The sequence below is a fragment of the Lepus europaeus genome, chromosome 16, assembly GCF_033115175.1.
Source record: "Lepus europaeus isolate LE1 chromosome 16, mLepTim1.pri, whole genome shotgun sequence".
Classification (NCBI taxonomy): Eukaryota; Metazoa; Chordata; class Mammalia; order Lagomorpha; family Leporidae; genus Lepus; species Lepus europaeus.
The window spans coordinates 87,424,669-87,450,701 of record NC_084842.1 but is presented as its reverse complement, the minus strand read 5'-3'; the positions used below and the strand labels follow the sequence as shown (position 1 = coordinate 87,450,701).

Sequence of the window (26,033 nt, the reverse complement as noted above, 5' to 3'; positions counted from 1 at the left end):
GCCCTCGGTGACGAGCCTTCCACGTCTGGTGGCAGAAAGCAGCCCTGTGCCCGGGGGGCCTTTGGGCGGCTCCATTCCTGGCCCCCAGCGGCCTCTCCCACGCAGGTGCAGACAGAACTCTGCCGGGTAGTTGTGGGAGCCCCTGCACAGCGCAGCGCTCTGGAGTCCCGGCTCTCTGGGCTGTCTTCTCTCTGGTCCTCCTCCCATAGCCTCAGACTCCCCTGGGCTCCGCCAGAGCCCTCTTCGCCAGCAGGGTCTGCAAAGTCTCCTAAGACAGACAGGGGGTGACTGAAGGTTCCCCCCACTCGTCCCCATTTCTCAGGGTCACTGTGCCCGGAAGCCCATTGCAATGTACCTTGTCCATAAAAAAATTCCCAACGGGGCGCTGAATCGGCTCCTCGTTACTACCTCTGAGCCTGAAGCCTTAGCATCCATTTTCTCTCCTCATAACATCTTTTCTTTTTTAAAGATTTTATTTATTTATTTATTTGAGAGGCAGAGTGACAGAGAGTGGGAGAGACAGAGAGAGAGGTCTTTCTTCCGCTGGTTCACTCTCCAAATGGCTGTAATGGCTGGAGCTGCACCGATCCGAAGCCAGGAGCCAGGAGCCAGGAGCTTCTTCTGGGTCTCCCACGCAGGTGCAGGGGCCCGAGCACTTGGGCCATCTTTCACTGCTTTCCGAGGCCACAGCAGAGAGCTCGATTAGAAGTGGAGCAGCTGGGACTAGAACCGGCACCCCTATGGGCGCAGGCGGAGGATTAATCCAACGTGCCACAGCGCCGGCCCCTCTCAGAGCACCTTGTCCACATTTCTGGCTCTTTCCCCGTGACTGTCTTCATTTCTTAGCTCACGCGTCTCTGGGGCTTTTCTGCCTCCACTGAGATTTCCATATTAGGGATAATAACTCTCGGCGCTGTGAACTAAATTCCAAGTATTCCCCCCAGCGTGATGTTTGTCATCTTAGTTTATGCTTTTCATCATGCAAATGTGTTTCATCTTTGTGCAAAAATATTTTGCCTGATTGCTTCTAAATTATTAAATGTATTTCATAAAAGGCAAACAACGCAAATCAACACATTAGGTGGAAACCAAGTAATAGAGATAAACCCCTGCTAAGGTTTGGACGTGACTTTGACAGCCAATGCCCTTGTGTGCTGAAGAGAACAACATCCAAGACGTGTGCTGGCGTTGACGAGTTGCACGCTCCCAGAGGGGACCCTTGCATTTGAACTCACAGGTTGTCCCTTGCTCTGGTGTAGGGGAAGGGTCCGTGGGAAGAAATCCCAAGCGCAGGACCCCTGGGCAGTCAGACCACTCTTTATTTATTTAAAAATTATTTATTTGTTTGAGAGAGCTACAGGCAGAGAGAGGCAGTGACAGAAAAGGTCTTCCATCCACTGGTTCACTCCCCAAACGCCTTCAATGTCCAGAGCTGAGCCAATCCAAAGCCAGGAGCTTCTTCCAGGTCTCTCATGTGGATACAGGGGCCCAAGGGCTTGGGCCATCTTCTGCTGCTTTCCCAGGCAACAGCAGGGAGCTGGATCGGAAGTGGAACAGTCGGGGCTCAAACCGGCGTCCATATGGGATGCCAGCACCTCAGGCCGGGGCTTTAACCCACTGCGCCACAGCACTGGCCCCCAAATATTCTGACTGATGATTTTCAGTGATTTCTGACTCGAATTTCTCATCGTGCATCGCCTCCCTCGTTTCTTTGGGTTTCCTATCTGCAGTCTGTTGCATCTCCTGGGGTTCCCTTAGTATCAGCATTTTGTATTTGCCAGGCATTTTGTAGATTTCCTTCTATAAGGATGAATCTATAGCGAACTACAGTGCTCCTTTGGAGGCGTCACGGGTCCCCGCTCCTAAACGTTCCCTGTGTCGCGGTTAGTGTAATCGTTGTCTTTTCTTTGTGAGTAGCGTTCATTGGAGAAGACTTTTTATTAGACAGGAGGTGGGTGTCAGTTGAGCGGCTGCTTTGGCTCCAGAAGTGTGGCTTTGAGCCCAGAAGTCTGGCTTTGAGGCCAGAAGTGTGGCTTCCCTGGGAGCACAAGGGTGGAGCCAGGGCCAAGACCCCGAGCCCTGGCTGTTGGAACTGTTCTCTTGTTAATCACTTCCTGGGCCTAATTTATAAATTAACCTGGATCCTCTTAGGTTATTTCTTGGGGTGGGGGAGGGGAGAGGCATGTAGGATAAAACAGGGCAAGTGGTGTGATGGCCCATGGGAGAGGCTGCATCTGGCTGGGGTTGGAGCCAGCAGCCCCGGCAGGCATCACGGAGGAGGGGGTGGGACCAGGGGAGTGGAGCAGCATCCCCAGCAGGGCCAGGCAATCAGGAAGTCCCTCCCAAAAGGAAAAGGCTGGCTCCTCTGCACCTGTGAGGGGGCTCGGGAAGGCTCCCGGGAAATGGGATTAAGAGATGTTTGTCTGCGATGTAAAAGCCTCTGAAGTCCACACAGGAGCTGTCTTTGCGTATTTGGACAAAAGGCATGATTGCAATACTTGTCACGCCAACACAGACTTTTAATTCCACTTTCCAGAAACTGTTTGAAGTGCCCTAGTGTGAGTGTGGTGCACAAGGCTGGAAACACTGGCGTTGCTCCCTCGGTGGAGAGCTTTCTGTCTTTCCCAGTGAACGGACTGCACCTCCGCAGGGTAACAAGCCCGCTTCGATCAAGCTGGGCGGCGCCTTCACCTGCTGAGCTCACTGGGGTCTGATCCCAGGGCAGAATCAGGACAGCCACGCCCCCGCCTCACCTAAGCCCATTCATCAGGAGCCCCGCCCCGCCCACCCAGCCCTGAAGTAAGGACAAACCGGTGAGAAGGAATTTCCAAGAAATAGTTTATTCTGAACCAGGAACGCGGACTGACAGAGCCAGGAGGTGCGGTGCCTCCAGGGCCACTTCGCTCCCGCTCCCCCAGGGATGCAGCCCGGGCCGTGGGAAGCGCGCCTGGCAGTTCCTGGCGGGGACAGCACAGGGCTGTGCAGACGCAGGCAGACGCACACGAACGCGGGCGACACAATCCACAAACAGCGGGGGCTTGACGGACGCGAACACCTACGACTGATTCTTTTTTAAAAAACAAAAACATAAAATGTCACGGTACATGGAAAGGTCTCGTACGAAATCTCAGAGACAACACGGACAGCCCCGAGGACGTACAGAGCGGAAACCGGAAGGAGGGTGGAGCAAACAGAAGCGCACTGAACTGTAGCAGGATTCGAACACACGTCAGAGACTCTGGCAGAACGGTGAGTTCCCCCGCCCCCCAGTGCAGTGCCTGGGCGCAGTGCCAGCTCCGGCTCCCGACAGCAGCTTCCTACTAACGCACACCTGGCAGGGGCCGGGTCCCTGCCACCCACGTGGGAGACCTGCACTGAGTTTTTGGCTCCCAACTTCGGCCTTGGCCATTGAAGGCGTTTGGGGAGGAATCCAGTGAATGGGAGATCTTTCTGTCTGTGTGCTTCTCACAAAATAAATAAGTGCAAAAGCCTAAGAGAGAAAACTTAAGGGCCCTAAACACGAGTCTCATCCCACGAGAAAGTGACAATGGTGACAGCAACGGCCACCGGCGGGGTCAGCCAAGGAGCCAGGCATGTGACAGGCAGGACGGTCACTGAACTGCCCCCCGGAAGGTGAGGGTGAGGAGGCCGCCCTTGGCGTGACCACGTGACCTGCCCAAGGTCCCTGGGCTGCAGATGTTAGGCGTGGGTTCTGCCCACAAGCCCCGCACCAAGGCTGGAACCTACCTGCTGCTCCAGGCAAGCCGCTCCCTGAACAGGTGGTTTGCCTCTGACCCTCTGACCCTTGTGTCGGAGGAGGCACTGGCCAGGATCACGCCCTACACCCCCCCACCCCCCGCCCCCCACCCCCCACCCCACCCCTGCCACCGGCCTGGGTCCTGCTGCAGGGCGGGGCTGGGGCAGGGGAGGGGCTCCGTTGGTGTCTGTGGGGTAACCAGCAGTCAGCTGGAGATGGGGAGAGCCCTGGGATGAAGGGTGGGGAGGGGTCTGCGAGTAAAAGAGGAGCGTTTGCAGCACTGAGACCCAGGGAGCCAGGCTGGTCTGCAGGCTGAGCCTCCCAGGACGAGCGAAGGGTTTCTGCAGGAGACACAAGCACATCAGACCTCTCTTTGGCCCCGGGGTGGGGTGGGGGGGCTGCATTTTTTGAAAGTGCCATCTAATGAGCTAGGGCGGGCAGAGCTGCGGCTGTGATGGTCTGATACCAAGGTTGTGATTTGCAGCTACAAACGATGTTATAAATGCCCAAGGTTTTGCCAGTCTGCCACCCAGCTGGGTCCCCACAAGAACTGGCCTCCAAGTGGGGTGGAGAGCTGCCCAGCCCCTCGGCAGAAGACAACTGAGGCTCAGAGAGGGCGTGGCTTGGTCGGGCTCACACAGCAAATCGGCAGAGAGCTGCGACCAGAACCCAGGCTTCCCAGCTCCGACTCCGGGGTCTTTCTGCATCTGGTGCTTCCAGGGGTGGGCGAGGCAGGGGCCGCCAGGGCTCGGTGAGGGGCTCCGGGGGGCAGGGCGGAGACGGTGCCATCCCGCGGGGCGGCTGCAGCCGGGGTTCAGCTGCTGCAGCTGCGGGGACAGGCGTGAGCCAGGATGTGGTTGTTGCAGGCGTCTGGGAGCTTGCCCTGGGCCTGGCTGCCCGTCCGGCCTTCTGTGTCCAGGAGCTGGCCGCCCTGCCCTTGCTGCCTCCTGCGCCTGCGGACAAGCACAGAGCAGACCCGTTAGTGCCGTGGTGCAGGGCTGTGGCGACAGGTGCCTGCAGCCCAAAGCTCCCGCTGCCAGGGCAGCCCGACCCCTGAAGGGCCCAGGGCCCTGTGCCCGGAGCCCAAGCCGGGCTTGGGTGCACCTGGGGGAGTTACCAGACTCACAGAGCCCCATCTGTAAAGTGGCCTATGACAGGAGATCGTATAGGTAACTTGTCCAAGTTCGTGCAATCAGTAAAGCTGGTGAGCCCCAAGCATCTTCCATTCAGTGTGTAGCTCATCTTCCATTGAAGGATATGCGCATGGCTTCATTCATTCCAGGGGTCCTGCTCATTCATTCCGTCTGTGTGTCTGCATCATTCATTCAGTCTGTGTACTGCCAGCCCCCACCCCTGGCAGCAGGGATCCCCTGGGAGCTAAGCGGTTGTACTCTTTGCCCTCACAGAGCTCACGGTCCGAAGGGGGGAGGGGCACTAATAAAGTAATCCCACAATAAATATCCAAAGCCAAACCCTCTGCCCCATTCCAAACTAGGGTAGAGGAGGGTTCTGAGGCCCCTCGCATGGGCCGGAAGGGGGTCCTGCCCCTTCATGGCTGCACTGCCACGTGCATCATGGGAGCACTGGTCTGGGTCCTGCTGCTCCCCCATCCAGCTCCCTGCTAGTGCACCCGGGGAGAGCAGATGACTGCGCAAGTGCTGGCCCCCTGCTACCCGCGTAGGAAATCGGATGGAGCTCCAGGCTCCTGGCTTCAGCCTGGCCCTGCCCTGGCTGTCTGCTGTGGCCATGTGAGGGGTGAACGTGTGGATGGAAGATCTCCCTTTCTCTCTGTAGCTCTGCCTTTCAAATAAATAAATCTTTACAAAGTCCCTTGGCTGGCAGTGCTTCCTCCTGGAGTCCTGTTGGTCACGTTGCTCATCTTCTGTGCCCCCGGTTTCCTCCTGGACACCACGAAGCCCACAAAGGCAGACATTCCAATGCTCAGCCAAGTTATCAAGTTCATTGTCAGCTTTGTGGCCAAATATCCGAGGGATGGCACTGAGTGCTGTCAGCCTCCCGCACTCCACCAGGAGGCGTCAGGAGGAAGCGCACTTTAACAGGGAACCTCAACCCCCCAGAACAAAACGTGCCCTGAGATCTCTCCGAGTCTGTTATCAATGCTGGAGGCATTTGGCGGGGGTGAAGCACCACCCCTCCCACGCCCACGCGGCACACCCACTTTGCCAGGACACATCAGAGCTTCCTCCATCATGCGGAAGACGCAGAACACAAAAGACACCATGAAACCCTCCCTGAGGTCACCACCCACAGGCACCGAACCCTGCCCGCACGCACCCATCGTGAACCCCGTGTGCGCCACCTCTTTGATCTCTGTACGGAAATCCTGCTCCCGCTCTTGTGTCTCTGCCTTGAATCCATCTCTTACACGGAGACAAGGACTTGGAATAAATCAGCTGGGCACCCCCAGGTCCCCGCAACACGCACCCTGCACCTCGGCCTGGGCTGCTGGGGACACTACAAGGTCAGTGCTCCAGGCCAGGCCGCCCCTCTGCAGAATCAGCCGCGACTGAGCTCCAAGTGGACTGAGCTCCAAGTGGGGACACCCTGGCTTCAGGAAGCCGCAGGGGACCGAGTCTCTGTGCGCCCTGCGCCCCTCCCCCCTCCCCCCACGTAAATTGTGTCAGTAAATTCTTTTGTGCCATCCCTTATTCTGTCCCGGTTGCCCCTCTTCCAGTCCAGCTCTCTGCTGTGGCCAGGGAGTGCAGTGGAGGATGGCCCAAGTGCTTGGGCCCTGCACCCGCATGGGAGACCAGGAGAAGCACCTGGCTCCTGGCTTCGGATCAGCACGATGCGCCAGCTGCAGTGGCCATTGGAGGGTGAACCAACGGCAAAAAGGAAGACCTTTCTCTCTGTCTCTCTCTCTCACTGTCCACTCTGCCTGTCAAAAAAAAAAAAAAAAAAAAAACCAAACTCTGCAAGTATTTGCTGACAAACAAGAAGTCTTATGTCTTTGGGATCCTTTGTACGCACGCCCTCTCACTGACTCCCGCCATCTATGCTCAGCTGGTCAGACGGATGTTTCTGGCAGGTGCGGAGTGCTGGGGGCATCCGAGGTGGCCGCTGTGATCTGGAGTCCTGGCCTTGATTTCAAGACACTGTGCCGTCAGTCTGTAAAAGGCGGGCCACGGTCCCGTCTTGCCCACCAGGGCCACAGCGAGTGAGCGGCAAGAGCGGGACCCAACTCACCCAGCCCCCAAAGCCTGATGTACATTTCACCGCTTGGACCTCACTGGCTTGTTTCTGGTGGCTTCAGCCCACACTGGAGGGTCCCAGTCACATTACGAGGTCCTCCAGGGAAGTCACCTGGGCAGGTGAAACCGGCAAACTTTAAATACACATGTATATATTAAAATATATATTTATACATTTATTTGAAAGGCTGAGATAAGTAGAGAGAGAGAGGTCTTCCATCCACTGGTTCACTCCCCAAATGGCTGCAATGGCCAGGGCTGGGCCAGGACAAAGCTAGGAGCCTCTTCTGGGTCTCCTATGTGGGTGCAGGGCCCCAAGCCCTTGGGCCATCTTCTGCTGCTTTTCCCAGGCCATCAGCAGGAAGCTGGATGGGAAGTGGAGCCGCCGGGACTTGAAATGCTTACAGCCCCTCTGGAATGCTGGCGGTGCAGGCTGTGGCTTTCCCTGCAATGCCACAATGCTGGCCCCTAAATATGTTTGGGGTGTTCAGCCTGCTGTGCCCTTTGTCTGCCCTGCCCATCCCCCACTGAGCACGGCTGTGGTTTGCTGTTGCGCGTTGTCCGAGCTCACGGGGTGCATCTTAGAGAAATACGGTTCAGTAAGGATGAAAGCAGGGGTTCCCAGCTGGGGGCGACTCCATCTGCCTGGAGACACTGGGTGGGGGGTGGCCGGAGACATTCATGGTGCGCCTGGCGCCTGGTGCGTAGAGGCCAGGATCCTGCTCAACAGGCCGCCTTCCACAGGAAGCCTTCACAACCAGAACCGGAGAAGCCAGGGACCAAATGTCAGTCCTGCCAGGGCCGGGAAGATCCGGATTGAAGAACACAGCCTGCGGCCGCAGCACCACACACACACATTGGGTTTGATCAGAAGTGGTGCTGTTAGCAGGGTGGACGGTTCCCCGCGGTATTACGCTTTTAGGATCTGATATTTTAGAGCCAAACGCACCTTGAATGTGACTTTGCCTCTTTAAGAGGTGGCAAGGAAAGGAACTCAGCCCTCACACCTCCCCGCTCTCTTCTCCCCGGGGACCTCTCGTTCTGCACCTCTGACAACCGCTACTGGAAACACCTCTTGGAAAAATCATCCCTGCCCAGAGCTTTGGCCACAAATAGGAGGCTGAGCCCCACGGCACTTTTCTCAGGCCAGAGGAGGCCTGGCCGCCCAGGACTTCAGAGCCCAGTGCAGCCCCTGGCCGCAGATGGTCCTCCTGGCCCCCGGGCTCTCGCCAGCCGAGAGCGCGAGCCGACAGTGAGCTGCGTTCCCGGGACGCCAGGCGGTGCTGATTCTACCTGTGCTCCCTGCTCAGAGACCAAGCCCGGAGGGCTTAGATCCAGGGCACCCAGGTGTCCCACAGGGGCCCGTGCCGGGCTGCATCCCAGCAGGCTCTGCACTGCCTCGTTCTTGTCCCCGCGGGAGGCAACCTGAGGACGCTCCTGCGTGAGGCCCGGTCCAGGACTGTGACGTTATCCGTCCGGGGGCTGAGGTAGCGCCTGTGCACGCCCCCCAGCTCTCTCTGCTCATGCTTCTTCCGCCTGCTCTCTGTGTGGCGATGGGAGTCTGGCCCATGCAAGGGAGCTGTGCCGGGGAGGCGGGGCCCTCAGGGGTGCCTGTCAGCCACAAAGATGACGACCCTGGGGCAAGGCACAGAGCTGGGCGGACTGCAGTCCCGACAGGGGAGTCCTTGTGACTCCACTCGGAACCAACTGCCAGGAGGCACCACAGGGACACGCTGGTCCCCAGCAGACGGCGTCACAGGGACCAAGTGTCAGTCGTGCCAGGGCTGGTTGGCATCACTTGAGGAGCAGGCGAGAGGCAGGCACTTCTGAGGCTGGCCCTGACAGAGCTCTCCCACCGAGTGACTTAAAGCAGCGCCCGTGATGCTCTCTGCTCTAGAGGTCGCAGTCCAAGGTCAGGACGTGGGCAGGGACCTGAGGGCTCTCTCGGCTTCTGGTGGGCTGCACGCCATGGCTCACAGGTGCACTGCTCGGCCTCTGCTCTGTCTTCAGAAGCCCACCCCCCCCCACTGTGCCCGAGTCTCTTCTCTGTTTAGCACACCAGTCCTGTTGAATTAAGGGCCAGCCCACTCCAGGGCGAGCCCATCTTAAGGGGGAGCAGCAGCAGGGTTCAGAGCCCCGCCCCCAGCACCACCTCCTGCCTCCCCGGAGCGTGGTGCATTGTGAACCCCAATCTGCACCCCTCCCCACCTCCACCGCTCTCTGTACTTTGCCAAATCCTGTACACAGTGCCAGGCTCACTTCAGATCCACGATCACGGATCTCACAGGGGGCCTCGCGCGGCCGGCGCTCCCTGTGCTCATCCCAAGTGAGGAAGAGGCCGTCCGAGCAGCTGGGTTTCTGCTCACACAACCCCTGAGTGACAAGGAGGGCCAGCGCTGTCTCGGGTTCCCTGACGAGGGAACTGTGTGGGGTTTCTGAGCCCCTCCCAGTGCACAGCAAAACTTGCAATGGGAGGCCGCCTGCCGGCTCCGCCACGCACAGCTCATGGCGGCCAGCGGGCATGCCTGCAGGTGCTCAGTGGTGCTAAGGGGATGAGGGCCTGGGGGCCAGGCCTCCCGACCCCAGGCACTGCTGCTCTCTCTCTGAGAAGTTCCTGGGTCTGCGGGGCTGTAGGACAATGGCCAAGAGCTGGAACCACCAGGACCCCAGCCTCCCCTTGCCCAGGGGTGACCGGTTATGCTCCCACACCCTTCCTGTGGTGTGGCCAGGGCGGGGACCGAGGACGCCCGGGGCCCTGCAGCGAGGTTGCTGCCTGAGCCCCGGGCGAGCGCCTGGACTGACCTCAGAGCTGCAGCCACCCAGGGAAATGACGGGCTGTGGTCTCCATGGGCTCTGTGCCTCCGGCCCTCCCCTGCCATGCCCCTCCTTCGTGCTCTGGGCATAGCATCATGGCTGCCACACTGGGCCCGTTCTCTGTGCTGGAATGCTGTGCCGTCCCCCCACTCAGCCAGGCACGGTGCTTCTGGGAGCCCTGAGCAGCCGGCTGAGCCAGGAGCCGGCCCTCAGACCCCCAGCCTGGGGCTGCCTTTTCTTGTGGCTCCCTGCCCCATGCCTTGTCCCCTACAGGTGCTCATGGAAGGGTCAGCCGGCCACTGACCTCCTGGAGGGCAGCGGGCCTCTCTGCCGGGCCAACACCTCACTCTGCATCCATCACGTGGGGCTGCCCCTTTGTCCTGACGCCCACTCCGACAAATCAACCACAGCAGATACACCCCCAGATACGAACGGAAGCTGGGACCGTGCCTGAGTCGCTCGCTTCCTTTGCTCCTGGATGGGCAGCCCCCGTGGGCCCCTCCAGGATGCTGCTTCCACCCAGCCTGTGCCGCCGAGGCTCCAGCACCCCCAGCCTCCCCCGGTGTAACTGACACCATGGGAGCCATCTTCACGGGCTGCCCAGCCACGCCGGCACGGTCAGCGGCCCTGCCACCCATAGTAAGGAGGCGGTTTCCATCTCGCCATGCTGCCCTTAGGGATCGCTGAGGTCAAGTTCCTGCCTTAGGTCACTCCGGAAGTGGCAGAGTCTCATTCCAGGGCCATCCCCTCCCCTACAGGAGCACAGGAGACCCAGGGGTGGACTGGTGTCTTGTGCTGACCACGCGGCAGAGACAGGATTAGAACCCAGATCTAACTCCCAGCTACACCGGAGCCCTCGCTCTCCGTGCACGGACCCTCCCCTCCAGCCTCGGGGCCGGCTCCATCTGGGGGCCAGGGACAGCGATTCCCCCAGGGAGACCTTGGGCACCGTGCAGGGGCTCTGCCGGGGTGCAAGGGGCGGGCTTACTTCTCTCTGTTGAATATGATGAATTCCTTCCGCACCGTCTCCAAGCACTGCTGCAGGTGCCCATTCTGCGGAAGGACAGAGAGGGACTGAACGAGGCAGCACAGCCCAGGGCCTCAGGGCGAGGGGCCACGCGGGGGAGCGGCATCTTGATCCCCATGGGAAACGGACTGCACGCGAGGCTGCACCCGTGGGGAACCGGGCAGCCAAACACTGGTCTCAGTGTTCACCAGGCCAGGGTGGGAGCAGCTGAAGAGCAGCCTGGGACGGGCTCATTCTCTCTAGGAACAGGTGCAAGGACCCCTGGTACCACGATGCTCGCGACATTCGTCCTGGGGGGGCCCACGCAGCCCACGTGGATGGCACACCTGTGCTGGAGCACACCACCCCCACCCCTGTGTTCCCCATAAGTGCGTAGGGGTGTCCAGCCGGCTTCTGCAGTAGCCACAGCTGGCTTCGAGTCTCGGGCCATGGGACTTTTAGAAGCCATGAGGATGTTTTAATTCCTCTTAAAATGAACTTCAGCGTCAAAGGCCCGTGTTGTTTCACAGCGATGTGGCTGCAGAAGGAAAACATTTGATGTGTTTCTTTATGGAGAAGGGGCCATTATGGGCTGACGTGCAACCTCCTCAATTATGCTGCCGTCCGGTGCCGTGGCACGGGCAGACGTGACCTTGCGTGTGAACAGGACCTCTGTGTGCCATCAAGGTAAGACGAGGCCGTGGAGGACTAGGGTGGGCCCAACTCCACGGACCGCTGTCGGAGGAGGCCCCACGTGGAGACGGAGGCAGAGACTGGAGGGACGCGGCTACAGGTGAGGCACGCCAAGACTCCCCGCACCCACCAAGGGCCGGCAGAGGCAGGGAGCGCCCTCTGTGGATGCCTGGGCTCACACCGTGGCCTCCAGAACTGTTGGGGAATAAATCCCAGTTGTTCCAAGCCACTCAGTTTGGGATCCCTCACACGCAGCCTGGGAATGAATACGGGGGCTCATGAAGGCAAAAGCCTCCCAAGCCCAGGAGAGTCCCGGGCGGCCCTGGGGGCCTCGGGGCACGGCCAGCCTGCACTGGAAACTGCTGGACTTCTGCAGTGGCGGCTTCCCTGTAGCTTAGAGCTGCCCGGTGCTCACGGAGACGCGGGTGTGAACTTCTACACAGCCCTCACAACTCTGGACAAGCGCCCATTGGCAGGGCCAGTGCTAGGAGGTCGTGCCAAGGGTCACGTGCAGTGCCCTCTTGTGTCTGACTGCCACCTCACTCCATCAGAGCCAGCTGCGGCAGCATACTCACCAGGGGACAGCCGTCCTTCGTGCCGTCTTTGGACCTGTGCTTGGCCAGCCTCTTCTTCTTCTTGTGGAGCGGCTTCGACTCCAGGATCATTTCCTCAAGTTCAAACGTGGGGTCGCAGTTCAGCCTCCCTTTCTGTGGGGGAGCGGAGAAGAGCACCTGTGTGTCTATGTCTCCCCACCCCCACTGCCACCTCTGTCCCCCCACCCCCACCGCCACCTCTCCCCTCCCTCCCTCTGTCCAGCCAGTAACCATGACCCCTGCACATGCCGGTCACACTTCTCTGTATCCTCACTGGGGACCCCTCGCTTTAGTCCCGCCCCCGGGGCAGCCCCTTCCCTAACGTTCCCCTTCGAGGTTCAGTTTTGCTCCTTTGATTCGTTCACCAGTGGACTGTAAATCCCATTCGTCATCACTGCATTGTAAAATGCCCACCTCTGCCTAGCCCCCTGCCCTGGTTCCCTGTCCCCACCCCATTGCTGGAGCCAGCTGACCCTCATGCCTGGTTGGGGGACACTTGGAAGGGGTTCCTGGTTTCCAAGCTTTGGATCCCAGGCTCCTGGAGGCCGATTTCAGTCCTGAGACTCAACCTTGGTGGCGGCTCTGGCAGGGCTGCCCAGTGGTTGTAACGTCGCCAGCTCCACCACTGCCGGGAGGAGACCCCTTCCCGCTGCTCCTGGCCTTAGCCAGGGCTCAGGACCCCCTCAGCACTCAGCTCACCCTCTGTCAAGTGTGGGTGGCAAGGACCCCGCCAAGGGGACAGGGGATGAATGATCCACAGAGTACCCCCGGCACCATCACAGCTCCCGGTGCCTGTCTGGAGGTGCTGACCCAGGAAGTCCCCAGGGGAACCACGCTTGAGTTCCCCTCTGCCTCAGTGAGCACAGGTGAGACCCCAGGGCAAGGTGCTGCACTTTCTGAGTCCTGAGGAGAGGTATGAGCCTGCCGAGTGGACAGGACGGGGAGTCCCGGGAGGAAGCAGCCTTCCCCGGGAGGAGGAAGTCCCATGGCGCCAGCACAGAGGTGTGGCTGGGGCGGGGGCCTCTGCATGTGAGACTGCATGTGTGGGGGGGGAGCAAGTGTGCACACATGAGAACATGCATGTAAGTGTGTGTGCATGTGAGTGCCATGGGTGGCAGTCGGTGCTGGGTGGGATTGGGGCAGAGCAGCAGGTGAGGGGCTGCGCAGGCCAATGCCTTCCCACAGCAGGTGCATCACAGAATGTACCAATGCTGCAAGCTGGCCCCCGGTGCCGCCAGGCACCTGCACACAGCTCACCGGGTGATCTGGGCTCGCTGGGCTGGATGAAGCAAGATCCTGGGGTTCAGTGAAGGTGCCGAGCTGGGCAGACGGGGGCCCATGGCAGAGGCCAATGTTCCACGGCTCATTCAGAGCACGTGGTCTGAAGACGGTCGGCCCAGAGAACGGAGCAGGTCTCCCACAGGCTCCTAGTGACAACGGCCAGTGTGTGGCGATCTTCATTGGGTCTGCCCGTGCCAAGGCCAGCACTGGGTGTGAGAAAGCCCCACGGCATTTCCTGCCCAGCTCAGGAGCGCCTGCTCCCTCCTTGCCCCCAGGAGAGGGACCTGGCTAATCACCGAGATGGCCCGGCAGGTCCGAATGTGCAGTGCCTGTGCTGCTGTACCTGCCGGGAGCCCTGCCAGAGCCTAACAGGCCCGACCGTGTCCTGGAGAAGTCTCTTCCACAGCCCCAAGCCTGAGGTCATCCCCAGGGGACAGCTCTGGCCCAGGCACACTCGGCCATGCCTGCACACAGCAGGTGCCGCTGGCATGTCGGAGCAAGGTCTGAGCTGCTGGTAAGCGTCCTGGCAGGCTCAGCAGGGCCCCTGCCCCTGCCCACTGGGAGAGCAGGGCTCTGCACTGGGAAGACTACACAGGGAATGCCGGTCAGGCTGTGGGGAGACAGTCAACCCAGAACCAGGCTGTGTGCCGTGGCCCTGCTGGACTCGTGGAGAAACAGATGTGGGGCCCAGGTATGGGGCCCAAAGGAGAGACAGTAAATGGTGACCTGGTGTCAGATGGCACTGGGGGACATCTTGGGCTCCCCAGGACCTGCACACACCCACCAAGCCCCCGTTGCATTATGGGCTGGAGCCTCTGGCCCCATTCAGACACAGGAGTCGGTGGATTCCGTGGCCACCCCCCCCCACCCCTGCTCACAGCACCATGGCCACAGGGCAGTTTTAATCCACCATTCATAGGTGAGCCACGTAAGCCCCGGGCCAGCAGCTTTCAAGGTCACAGAGCTTGGAGGTGGCAGAGAGTCACCCACGATTCCTGTGGGGTCCAGGGGTCCTCAGGGGGCCCTGTGCAAACCCCTCCAGGACAAGAGCAGTGGCTCAACCGCAGGTGCCTGGGGAGGCGTCCATGCTGGTCCCGGTGCCAGCGTCTCTCTCCCGGAGACTCCGTCCCTGCCCCTGCAGGTCCCCCTCCAGCTGCAGCCCGAGCCCGTGACAACATGAGGGCACTACTTCCACTTCCACACCCCAGCTGACTGTAACCATGACCATGGCTGTGGGCAGGCTTCCTGGCGTAGCGTGTACCTGCTCTGGGCCTCGCTTCCTGGGATCTCCCCTCGTACGGCCTCTGCCCCGACCTTGAAGCCCAGGTGCTCTGCTGTCCCACACGTGTGACCTTGGTGTCTCCTGGGCCTGCCAGGTTCCCTCCCTGCCCCAGGCCCCGCCCCCTCACCCACCCCTCGCCTCTCCCTCCTCCGAGCATGGGCGCCTGGTGTATCTCACGTGCTCTCTACCTGGGTAGCACCCATCTCCCTCACCCCACAGCCAGCTCTGGGAAGGGCTCTACTGCCTGACCAGTGCACCTGTGCGGCTCGGGACGGGAAGGAGACTCAGCAGCCCCAGAACCCACCGCAGAACAGATCCGCACAGCTGCAGAACCGGGTCAAGGTCGGCCCGAATCTCAGCAGGAAGTGACCCTTCTGAGGTTCACGCGGCCACGGGCGGGAGAGGGGTTGCGAGCCAGCTGCGGGGGTCACGCCTGGCACCCAGGGACGAGGCTCACTCACGTTGGGCACAAAGCCGGGCATCAGCGCCTTCTCGAACGCGGCGTCCCAGTTCACGTCGGCCAGGTAGGGGGCGCTCTGGATGGCACTGAGGCTGGAGAGGCGGCTCTCGGGGTCCCTGCTCAGGAGCTGTGGTCAGAGGGCACACATGCTCCTGTCGGCTACGCGGCCCACGGGGGTCAGTGGGAAGTGGGACGGTGGGGGCCTCCCTGGGGACAGGCACCTGCCCTCCGGTTATGCCCCATCCATGTCCTGCCCCCTCTGTGTCAGTACTGTGTCACCCCTGTACAGCTGGGAGGGTCGGAGGCCAGGCCGCCTCTGCCAGGCCACCCAGCAAGGCACTGCTGTGACACCGACCACGCTCTGCAAAGACTTTCGGTTAAAACCAAAGCGAATCAGCTGGCCTCAGCCTCGGCCTTCCAGCCTGGTCCCGGGAGACTCAGATCCGCTCCCTGTGACCGGTCTCTGTGACCTCAGGGAGGTGCCTTGGGTGCGTTCTGTGTTTGCATTTGGAAGGGGCCTGTGGCAGGGTGGACAGGGGTCTGGGCCTGCGGGGACAGCCCCCCTCCCCCATTCTCTGTGAGCTGCATCCCCCCACCCCACCTCCAGGGAGGGCCCACAGCCTGCAGGGGAGCCCAGCTGTTGTCCTCACCCCCCCTGCCTGCAGCTGCAGGTGTCCCGTCTCCACCACCGAGTGCCGCGGCGGCCGGGGGCTGCCCTCACCTTCTTCAGCAGGGCCACCATCCCCTTGCACCACGTGGACGAGTAGTGGACACGTTCCACCTTGAACATATGCAGAATCTCGTCGATGGGCGTGGCCGAGTGGATCTCAAAGGGCCGCTGCAGCGGGAGCACGGGTGAGGTCAGAGGGAGGGGGCACGGGGCCGGCGCCGCCCACACCACGTGGACCTGGGTGACCTCAGGCTCCTCTTCCTTCCCCAGAGCAGGTGTCCAGAAGCCAGGTGACAGACAGGCACCAGGCACAGGGACCCTTAGGGCGGGTGCCGCTGCTGTGGCCACAGCAGGTGAGGTGACTCACAGGTCACACAGCCCCGAGTGTGGCAGCCGTCCCCGCTCTGCGACATCGACTTTTACTGTCTACTGGGCCCCCAGGGACACCTCCAGTCACAGGTGCACCTGTCGGAGGGCCTCAGCCGCCATCTTCCCTGTCCTGGCTGAGCCGGTGCCAGGAGCAGGCAGGGCTGACACGACCAATGTCGGGTCTGGCTGGCGAGGGGTGGGAGGGCGCCGGGCCCCTGTCACCTGCCTCCTCCATCCACAGCGAGGATGGCTGGGCTTCCCAACAGATTTCTCAGCATTGCCGCTGGAGGTCCCAGCTCCTCAGCGCTTCTCGAAGCTCAGGAAGGCCGACCGTGAGCCTGTGGCAGGCGTGAGGCAGGCGTCACAGCCTCCGGTGCTCACCCTGCCCCTCACCCTGGAGCAATGCTCCTGGGGGCCCCCCTCCCTTTGGTTAGCTCCTGTCAGAGAGCCTGAGCCCACCCACCCCACCAGAGGCACACTCAGCCGCTCTTAGCACTGCACTCTGGCCTCTAGGGGGAGCCCCAGAACCCTCCAGCTTCTCCATCTACCCAGCCCTGGGGAAGGCAAAGAGGAAAAGACCACACAGCAGCTTAGGGTGGGTTTTCAGGGCCTGTCCACGTGGAGGGCCCCCACCCCGCACATGGCCCCACATTTGGGGTCTCCTGTGGTCCTCTGCCTTACTCCATGGCAGCCACTCAGCTGGGGACGCTCTGTCCCCAGGTGACTTCTGGTCGTCCTAACTAGGTGGGGAGCTTCCTGCTGGCATCTGAACTGTAGCCTGGGCTCAGGGAGAAGCTGGGTGCAGGCCCCGCCCAACCCTCCAGGGTTCCCTCAGGACAAAGCCTGCAAGGTTGTTATCATCCCTGTTGTGAGAACAGGGACGCCAGGGTCCCGAGAGGGAACCTCAGCTTCCGAGGATACTGATGCTCGGCAAACACCCCCGAGGTTAGCGTCCGCACAGCCTCTTCTGTGGGTTACTGGCCACCAGGGGCTCCAGCAGCCACTTCCAGCTGCCAACTGTGAACGAAAGAAGCAGGAAGCTCCCAAATGCACCATGGGTAGAGGTCACTGAGCTCTGTATCTGGCAAGAATACAGGACACCAAAGGAGGAGGCGCGGCCAAGCTGGGACTCAGGTGCAGGTGCACTGCCAGGAGTGTCCTCAGAGGACAGCGCTGGCGACCACCTCTGCACATCCCGCCAGGAGAAGGAGGGGGTTGGGCCTTCTGATGCTTGGGGCCCTCAGGGGTGGCCACAGGCCATTGGCACTGAAACCCCTGGTCCCAGCCACTGGCCTTGCCGACTCCTCCCTGCCTGGCACTGCTTGAGCTGCGACTCCGTGGCCCCCCACATCCCCGCACGCCTTACCCAGCCCCGCAGCAGCTCGTAGGCTGTGACACCCAGGGACCACCAGTCGACGGGGTACGAGTACCCAGGGCCTCCGTCCACATACACCTGGAACACCTCCGGGGCTGCCAGAGACAGGACAAAGAACATCAGTGGTGGCACAGTCCATGCTCACCACCCAGCTCTTAGGGACCGCAAAGCCTGTGCCATGGGTCCCACCATGCCATGAGGTCCTGCCCCCAGCAGGCACCGCAGGAAACAGCCCTGTGACACTGGGGCAGGGCCCTAAGTGCGCAGTGCAGGGTGTGTCTCCTCCATGAGATTGATACAGGAGCCTGGTGGGGCTGGGTGTGATGGAGCAGGAGTCACTGCTGGCGGGTGGGGACCAGGAGGGAGCTGAGCCGCAGCCGATGAGAACCGGGGTGGCAGTCCCTCTGCTTCCAGTACCACATCAGGGCCAGGCATCCAGCAACCGGGGTGCATGGAGCTTTCTGTGCCTGTTCCCATTGCAGGGAGGATGTCACGCCACACGGGCGGGACCTAATCTGATGTACCCAGCGCAGACAAATCCACAGAGGCAGGAGACAGACGGGAGGGAGAGGGGGCTGGCAGCCGGGGAAGGGGTGGGGAGTGGTGGCTGCTTCAGGGACACGGGGTTCCTTTAGGGGCAAAGGATGGCGATTTGGAACTAGAGAGAGGTGGGGAACTGCACACATTGCGAACGCGCTAAACGCCACCGGACAGGCTGGCTTTCTGTCATGTGAATTTCAATTCATTGAAAGAAAAAGCAGCTAGGGGCAGAGACCCGTGGGTGGTGCACTGCCCCTCTCCAAGGGGGTGGGCGGGGCCTCCCTGGGCTAGGAGGACACTGGTTTCCAGCAACGTTTTGTGAAATGTTGGTTACTTTTAGCAAATTGCCTTACAGACTAAATCCCATTTTTCAGCTGTCAGAGCAGCCACAATCTGTCCCAGGAAGCCCCGACACCTTGGGCGGAACACCGTCTCCCCTCGGATTCCAGGACGCGGCAGGCGGCAGGAGGCAGGCAGGGAGCGTGGGCAGAGCCGCTGGCCCGGGGGCTGCTGGGTGGCAGCTCGCCCTGGTCTCACCTCTTGGGCGGCCAGACCGCAGCTGCTGCCGCTGCACCCTCGGATCCTGCCTGCCCCTTCAGAGCACCCACCGGGGTCGTGACCACGTGACTCCGGTGACAGAGGAGGGTCACAGAGGGCCAGTGGCTGCAGAAGCCACACGGCAGGAGGCACACAGCCTCCGAGATGTGTCTTTCCCGTCGGTGGAATCCCTGTCGGTACTGATGTCCCTTTTGGCACAAAAGCACACTTGGTGCCACGCTGGGGCACGGGGCCACCAGGAGTTTGAGCGAGTGACCCCTCAGGCTGCTCGTCCCACACATGGCATGCTGGGAAACCGAGGGGCCGTCGGTGTGGCTGGGGCAGAGGTTAGCAAGTTACTATTTCCATTTCATAAGATGCCAGCCGGGATGACGGTTTACTCGTCGGCTTGTCCTGAGGATTAAGACAATAGTGCCACACACAGCAGGTGTGGACCGGAGCCTGGTTGTCCCTCCCACTGCCTCCTCGTCCCCCATCATACTCGGCCCCCGCCACGTCCACCGAAATCCAGGAACCTGCGGGCCACCAAACTCTTCTGTCTCAGCCGCACGGACTCAGAGGCCAAGGCCTGCGGGCTTGTATTTTCAGCATCGCTCCCTTTGCTCCGTGTTCTCCGCCCAGTCGGGAGTCCGGGGAGCACGCTATGCTGGTTCTCCTTGCAGGAGCTGGGCACTGAGCCCACAGCTGAGCTGGAACCTGTAAGGCCCTGAGGTCCTCGTTTCCTGTCCCACACTACCAGTGCTTGTCCCTCCCTCCTGTGACCTGGGCGTTCCCAAAGAGGCCACCTCCTGCCCCCGCGCATCCCCAGGGCTACAAGGCTCCCCCAGCACCAGACACACCCATGACGGCAGCGATGGCTGTGGGGGCCAAGGCACTCCCCACATATCCCTGTCATACCCAGACACCTCGGGCGTCGTGATCCTGATGTCACTGGGATATGCGACTGCTCTGTGGGCCCAGAGTCATGCTCTCCCGGGTTAGAGCTGGGACAGGCATGAGCCATGCACCTGACAGCCTCCCCCCGCCCCCCGCCTTGTGTCTGGGCGGAAGAGCAGCGGCAGCCCTGAGCTACAGAGCTGTACTAGGGATTCTACGCACACCGGCCCTTCCATCCTCCCTGCCGCCGGTGACAGAAGGGCTGCGAGGACACTCGAGTGTGATGGCTGTGACGGGCCGGATGCTGGCCCCAGACGGAGCCAAGGTCACACCTGTGTTTGCAAAGGGGCTCCATGCAGCTGTCGTTAAGGATGGCAAGACAGAATCATCTTGGATTCAGGACGGGTCCTGGGCCCCGGCACCGCTGTCTTCACCAGAGGAAGCCCAGGGATCCGGGGTGTGGGCAGAGGCTGGAGCACCTGCAGGTGCCAGGAGCAGGCCGAGGTGGCGAGGACCCCGCCTGGCAGAATTCCTAGGAGCGCCATCCTGCCGATACCGGGTCGGGGCTGCTGGCTCCTGGGGCTGGGGGAGATGCACTTCCTCTGTCTGAAGGGGCCCCGTTTCGGTCACTTGTTCCTCAGCCGCCAGAAACAAATCCAAGGTAAGGGACTTGTAAGGGGCGCCCAGCTGGTGTGGCGGAGCTGGCGCGGGCGTCTCTCAGTTTTAGGGTGTCAGAGCCTGCCCCCTACACTGGGCACTGGCCAGGAGGGACCCTGCTGCCTGGGGCTCTGCAATCCAATATGCCCTCCTCCCTTCCCCTCCCAGGGGCAGTGTTCCAGCCCCAGTGCGATTACCCCAATCTGTTATTGAATGAACAATGAAAGGTTACCTAAGTGAGAGCTCAATTCATTCAGGTACATAGCGCACCTGTTCCCCAAATGAGCCAGGAGCTCTGTCGTAAGTCTTTGCATTACAGGTGCCGAGAAGCCGTGGGGAAGCAGAGATAAGCAGCAGACTCTGCCTGTCTCTGGACCCTTGGGGGTATTTTATAGCTCTTTGGCGCTTAGCAAGCCAGATGCACTTGGCATCACACACTCACACATTAACGGAGATGACGCGAAGCCTTGCCAGTCCTCTCTTTTGGGGGATGCCAATAGCATTCATAGCAACAGAAAACTGGTTGCATTAAGTGTAGAAGAAACTGCTCGACCGTTGGCCATCAAACCTCTGCCAGGGAGAGGCGGGAGGGGAAGCGTGATTGGCTGACGAGTAGATCGGGCAGTTCTGACGAGGTGCAGGAAGAAACGATGCGCCAGTACCGGGAAACGCGTGTAAGTTAAATGCGTCGGGTTCATCTAGGACATTAAAGAGAAGAGGCCTGTGCAAGTTCTTGTGCAGCACGATGCCCTCACGGGGAGCAGAGCGACAGAACCGGGGCACTGTGCAGTTCGCCAGTGAGCGAACGCGGAAACGAGCGCCTATGACCAAGCCCATGTGCTGATGGAAAAGGGAGTTTAGGGGCGGCCGCTGTGGCCCTGTGGGTTAGGCCTCCACCTGCAGCATCAGCATCCCGTATGTTCGAGTCCCGGCTGCTCCACTTCCCATCCAGCTCCCTGCTAATGCGCCTGGGAAAGCAGAAGAAGACGGCCCAGGTCAGGACCCCTGCACCCACCTGGGAGATCTGGAAGAAGCTCCTGGCTTCAGCTTGATCCAGCCCTGGCCATTGCGGCCATTTGTAGAGGCAACAAATAAATGGAAATTCTCTCTCTCTGTCTCTCCCTCTCTGTCGCTCTCTGAAACTCTGCCTTTCAAATAAGTGAATGAATCTATTAAGAAAAAGTGAGTTTGTACTCACAGGTTGAGTAGCCTTTGTCCAAAATGCTTGGACAAGCACTGAAGTATTTTGGATTTTTCCGTAGGAATATTTCCAGGCACATAATGAGGTATCTTGTTGACAAGACGACCTGAGTCTAAGCATGAAAGTCATTTATGTTTCATGTATGCCCAATGCACACAGCCTGAAGTATTTTTTTAAAGATTTATTTATTTATTTATTTATTTGAAAGGCAGAGTTACAGAAAGGCAGAGGGAGAAAGAGACAAACAGACACACACACACACACACACAGAGTGATTAGGCCCTCCATCCAGTGGTTCATTCCCCAAATGGCCACAGTGGCTGGAGCTGAGACGATCCAAAACCGGGAGCCAGAAGCTTCTTCCAGGTCTCCCACATGGGTGCAGGGGCCCAAGGACTTGGCCCATCTTCCACTGCTTTTCCAGGCCATAGCAGGGAGCTGGATAGGAAGTGAAGCAGCCAAGACTCAAACTGATGCCCATATGGGATGCCAGCACTGCAGGTGGCGGCTCTACCCGCTATACCATAGCACTGGCCCGTGGAATATATTCTTGTAAGATTCTTGTATTATATATATGTCAAGGTAGATCCTAATTGATTGATGACAAATGTCATAAATCTAGGGCAATGTCTAAACTTGATTTTTCAGCTCATAGAGAACTCAGAGTGGAATTATAAATAAAGATCAACTAATCCAAAATAAGGCAGAAAAGGGGAGAAAGATCCAGTGAAATAAATATAAAAAAGAAGATGACAGATCAAATGCTATCAACAGCTACACTAGATGTAAATGGTCTAAATATCAAAGGAAGTACAGACTGTTGTCCTAGATGAGCAAAGACTGGAAAAGAAACTACTTTAAATATGAAGACACAGAGACAGCATGAAAGGAAGGGATGGCAAATCCGCTAGCAGGGGCCCTAGACGGCCTCACAGAGCAAGTGGTCCGCTTCTCTTGGCTCGGTCTGATCATGGTCACCTCCCATCAGCCCTGTGGGAGTGCCCAGGTCATGAAGGGCGGGGAAGTCCGCCAATCGGGATGCTGTTCTGCTTTGCTCTCTGTTGAACGTCTGCCAACCCATCCCTGATGCTCCAGGCAGACAGCAGCCAGGGGGAGGTGGCGGCGTTGGTCCTGACGTCAGACAAGGCAGACTGGAGCAGGGACGAGGACAGGACGTAACCGAAATGGGAGAGTTTACCGCTCCTACATGTAAACGCACCTTACAGCACAGAATCACAACAATGAGGCAACACTGAAGTGGCGTAGTGTTAAAGCCACTGCCTGTGACGCGGGCATCCCATATGGGCACCGGTTCGAGTCCCGGCTGCTCCACGTCTGATCCGGCCTGGGAAAAGCAGCAGAAGATGGCCCAAGTGTTCAGGCCCCTGCACCCGCGTGGGAGACCTGGATGAAGCTCCAGGCTCCTGGCTTTAACCTGGCTCAGCCCTGGCTGTTGCAGTCATCTGGGGAGCGAATAAGCAGATGAAAGAGCTTTCTCTCTCAGCTCTCACTTACAAATTAATAAATAAAAATTTAAAAACAGTAGTGCAAGGAAAAATAGACAAATGCAGCATTACAGCTGGGCATTTCCCCGCTCAGTAATGGCTGGAAGAAGCAGGACTTATAAAGAACCAAGCACAAGAAGACACATCGTAGCCTAACAGGACCAGACAAGAACACACACACGCTTTGCCAGTGTGCCCAGGCACTCACCAAGACTGGTCACAGGCCACAGAGGAAAACTTCACCACTGAAAAAAGAAGTAAAGAAGGGTTTTTTTCTGATCACTGCAGAAAGATACATGGAGAACCTCTACATACATGGAGAACCTCTACATATTGTTGGAAGTGTTTGTGACTAAATGGAAACGAAAACATAATAGACAAAAATGCGTGGGGACAGCTGAAGCTGGACTGAGAGCTCACAGCATGGAAGGGCTGCGCTGGAAAAGGAGACCGGCCTCCAGCGGGTTATCTAAACCTCCGCGTGAGAACACATTGGACCCGAACAAGCAGAAGAGGGCAGGAAGAGAAGTCAGCGTGGCAGACGATGGAGGGACAGCAGAGAAAAGGAAGAAAGCGAAACGTCGGTTCTTCCCAAAGATCAGTCTGGCTGATGAGCCTCTGGCCAGAATGACCAAGGACATCAGAGAGACAGTGCAAGGTCCCGATTCCGGAACGAGAGGGCAGCCAGAGCCGCAGAAGCTGCACCCCCTCCAAGGCAGGGGCTATCACAAGCAGCTGTGTGCCCAAGTCCTTGCAAATGCCTCGAGCGACACAAACCGCAAACCTTGCTTCAGATGCGTTGATTTCTAGAAAGTGCACTCCTAGCTCAACTGATTCCTGCAAAGAAGACTCCAGACCCAAATATCTGTGCCGGACAATCCTGACCAATATGTGCAGCAATGATGCCAAAGCCGCACACGTTTTCCCAGAAGAGACGGGGCAGGAACACTCCTCAACGTGTTACGTTGCCGAATTTACTCGGACGCCCAGACAACGCAGTCGCTTCGAGAAAGAATGAGACCACAGGCCGATATTCCTCACGAGCCTTCTGACAAAGCGACCCCAGCATCCTCCAGGGACCATGACTAAGCGGGGCTCGGGCTGACGCAGCAGAAATGGATCTGTTCCCATGACGACAGAAGCGCAGCCGTGTGGGGTCGGCAGGCTCAGCAAAGCTGTTCGACAAAGCTCCACGCGCGCTCGTGGTTACACAGAACTCAGCAAGGCGGAAATGGAAGGGAACCCCCCCCAACTGACGGAGGACAAACAGAAAACCTCACAGTGGACGACACACTGAATAGCAAACGCTGAAATTCCAACTAAGATCAGCATCAAGACAGCTTACCTCGTGTTCCAGCTAGGGCTCTAAGATTATAAAAAAAAGACATGCCCAGTGGAAGAAACAAAACTGTCTATTCAAAACAGTTACCTTTTTAGAAATTACAAAGATTTTGCTGAAAATGTTATTAGAATTTATAACTGAGCTTACTGAAGTTGCAGAACACCAAGTTAAAGTAGAAAAATCACTTCTGTTTCCATAAGTCAGCAATTACTGATTCCTAGCGATGACTTTTAAAGCAGCCCTTGGAATAGCACCAAAAATCCCTTAAATATTTAAGTGCAAGTTAGTGGGAAAAGCTAGTGGAAAAACTCAGTTAGGGGGCCGGTGCTGTGGTGCAGTGGGTTAAAGCCCTGGCCTGAGGCGCCAGCATCCCATATGGGCGCCGGTTTGAGTCCCGGCTGCTGCACTTCCAATCCAACTCTCTGCCATGGCCTGGGAAAGCAGTAGAAGATGGTCCAAGTGCTTGGGCCCCTGCACCTGTGTGGGAGACCCAGAAGAAGCTCCTGGCTTCGGATTGCCCCAGCTCTGGCTGTTACGGTCATTTGGGGAGTGAACCAGTGGATGGAAGACCTCTCTCTCTCTCTCTCTGCCTCTCTGTAACTGTTTTTCAAAAAAAAAATCTTATTAAAAAAAACTCAATTGAAATCCATATACCGTATTTCCATAATAGAGATTTCCATGTACTTTTTGAGGGCCCTACATATGCATGGATTTCAACATTTTTGCACCAGAATAAACTCATCTTTTAACTTCCTTTCCCAGAATTTTCATGGGCATCCTCATGTACGTGTCACAGAACAGGTGCCAGCAACGGGTGCTGGACACCAGGAAGGTGGAGGAAGCCCTGAGACGTGCTAAGCGTGTGGAAAGGTGGCTGTGTTGCTAAGCCGCTGCTCTTTCGACTCATGTAAACACTCAAGGCAATGCTAACAAAATCCCAGGGGGCTTTTTCTTTGGTGGAAATCAACAAATTAATTCTAAAATGTCCAAGGAAAGGCAGAGGACTTAGCCGAGCCAAATTACTCTGGAGTAGAAGAGAGTTGACGGCCTCTCATTCCCCGGTTTCAAGCAGTATTCTAAAGCTACAGGGAAAAACTGCGAGATTGGCCAAAGCACAGACAAAGAGACGGATGGGAGAGGAGAGAACCCAGAAACGGATCCACACGTTTGTGGTCTGTTGCGTTTTGCCCAAGCTGCCGAGTTTCAGTAGCCAAAGACGGGCCCGGGGACAAGAGAGGCCTGGTGCAAATACCTCAGCTTGATCCACGCCTCAGACCAGGAGCCAAAGTGAGCTCCGGGGGACCCGAGTTTCCCGCGCAAAGCCCCCCGATGTCAAACCTTCCCAGGAACGCGAGCCAGGAAGCCCCTGCCACCTTGCATCAGGAGGGTGTGTCTGTCAGCACGACTGATGGGGCAAATGATTCGGACGTGGAAGGCAGGGAGGCGATGGCAAGACGCTCACACAGTTACCCACCCCTGAGCTGCAAACAAGGCCATGACCTGCCCATTGAAGATTCCCAGCCACAGGATGACAGCGAGCGCTGGCGAGGAGCCCCCGGGCCAGGGCCGCGTGCTGGGGGAATGCAGGATGTGTCCATCACTACGCGGAAGTTTGCGATTTCTTTTTTAGGGATTTGTCTTCCTGGGGTCAGCGCTGTGGCACAGCGGGTAAAGCCACAGCCTGTGGAGGACACCCCGGGAGTCCATCTCCCCTTCCTGTGCCAGGGCCTGCTCCCCGGCCATGCCCTGGCCGTGACCTGTGTCCAACGTGTCCACCACGCCATCTGCTCCACTGAGCTTGTGAGAGTGGGAGCCCACAATGCATCCCCGCACCCCAGGCTG

The 26,033-nt window shown here is 58.8% G+C and overlaps 1 protein-coding gene across 2 annotated transcripts in view; it reads right to left on the bottom strand.

The window, feature by feature from the left end:
- Positions 1 to 4,571: 4,571 nt before the first annotated feature.
- STK32B (serine/threonine kinase 32B) overlaps positions 4,572 to 26,033 on the bottom strand; it is a 238,843-nt gene continuing 217,381 nt past the window's right edge. For both annotated transcript variants that reach the window (XM_062213250.1, XM_062213251.1), the window contains 6 exons: positions 17,504 to 17,607; positions 15,820 to 15,936; positions 15,100 to 15,225; positions 12,058 to 12,189; positions 10,772 to 10,836; positions 4,572 to 4,710 (listed from right to left, as the gene is read on the bottom strand). In XM_062213250.1, coding sequence (XP_062069234.1) covers positions 4,572 to 4,710; positions 10,772 to 10,836; positions 12,058 to 12,189; positions 15,100 to 15,225; positions 15,820 to 15,936; positions 17,504 to 17,607 — 683 coding nt within the window. The remainder of the gene's footprint in view (positions 4,711 to 10,771; positions 10,837 to 12,057; positions 12,190 to 15,099; positions 15,226 to 15,819; positions 15,937 to 17,503; positions 17,608 to 26,033) is intronic.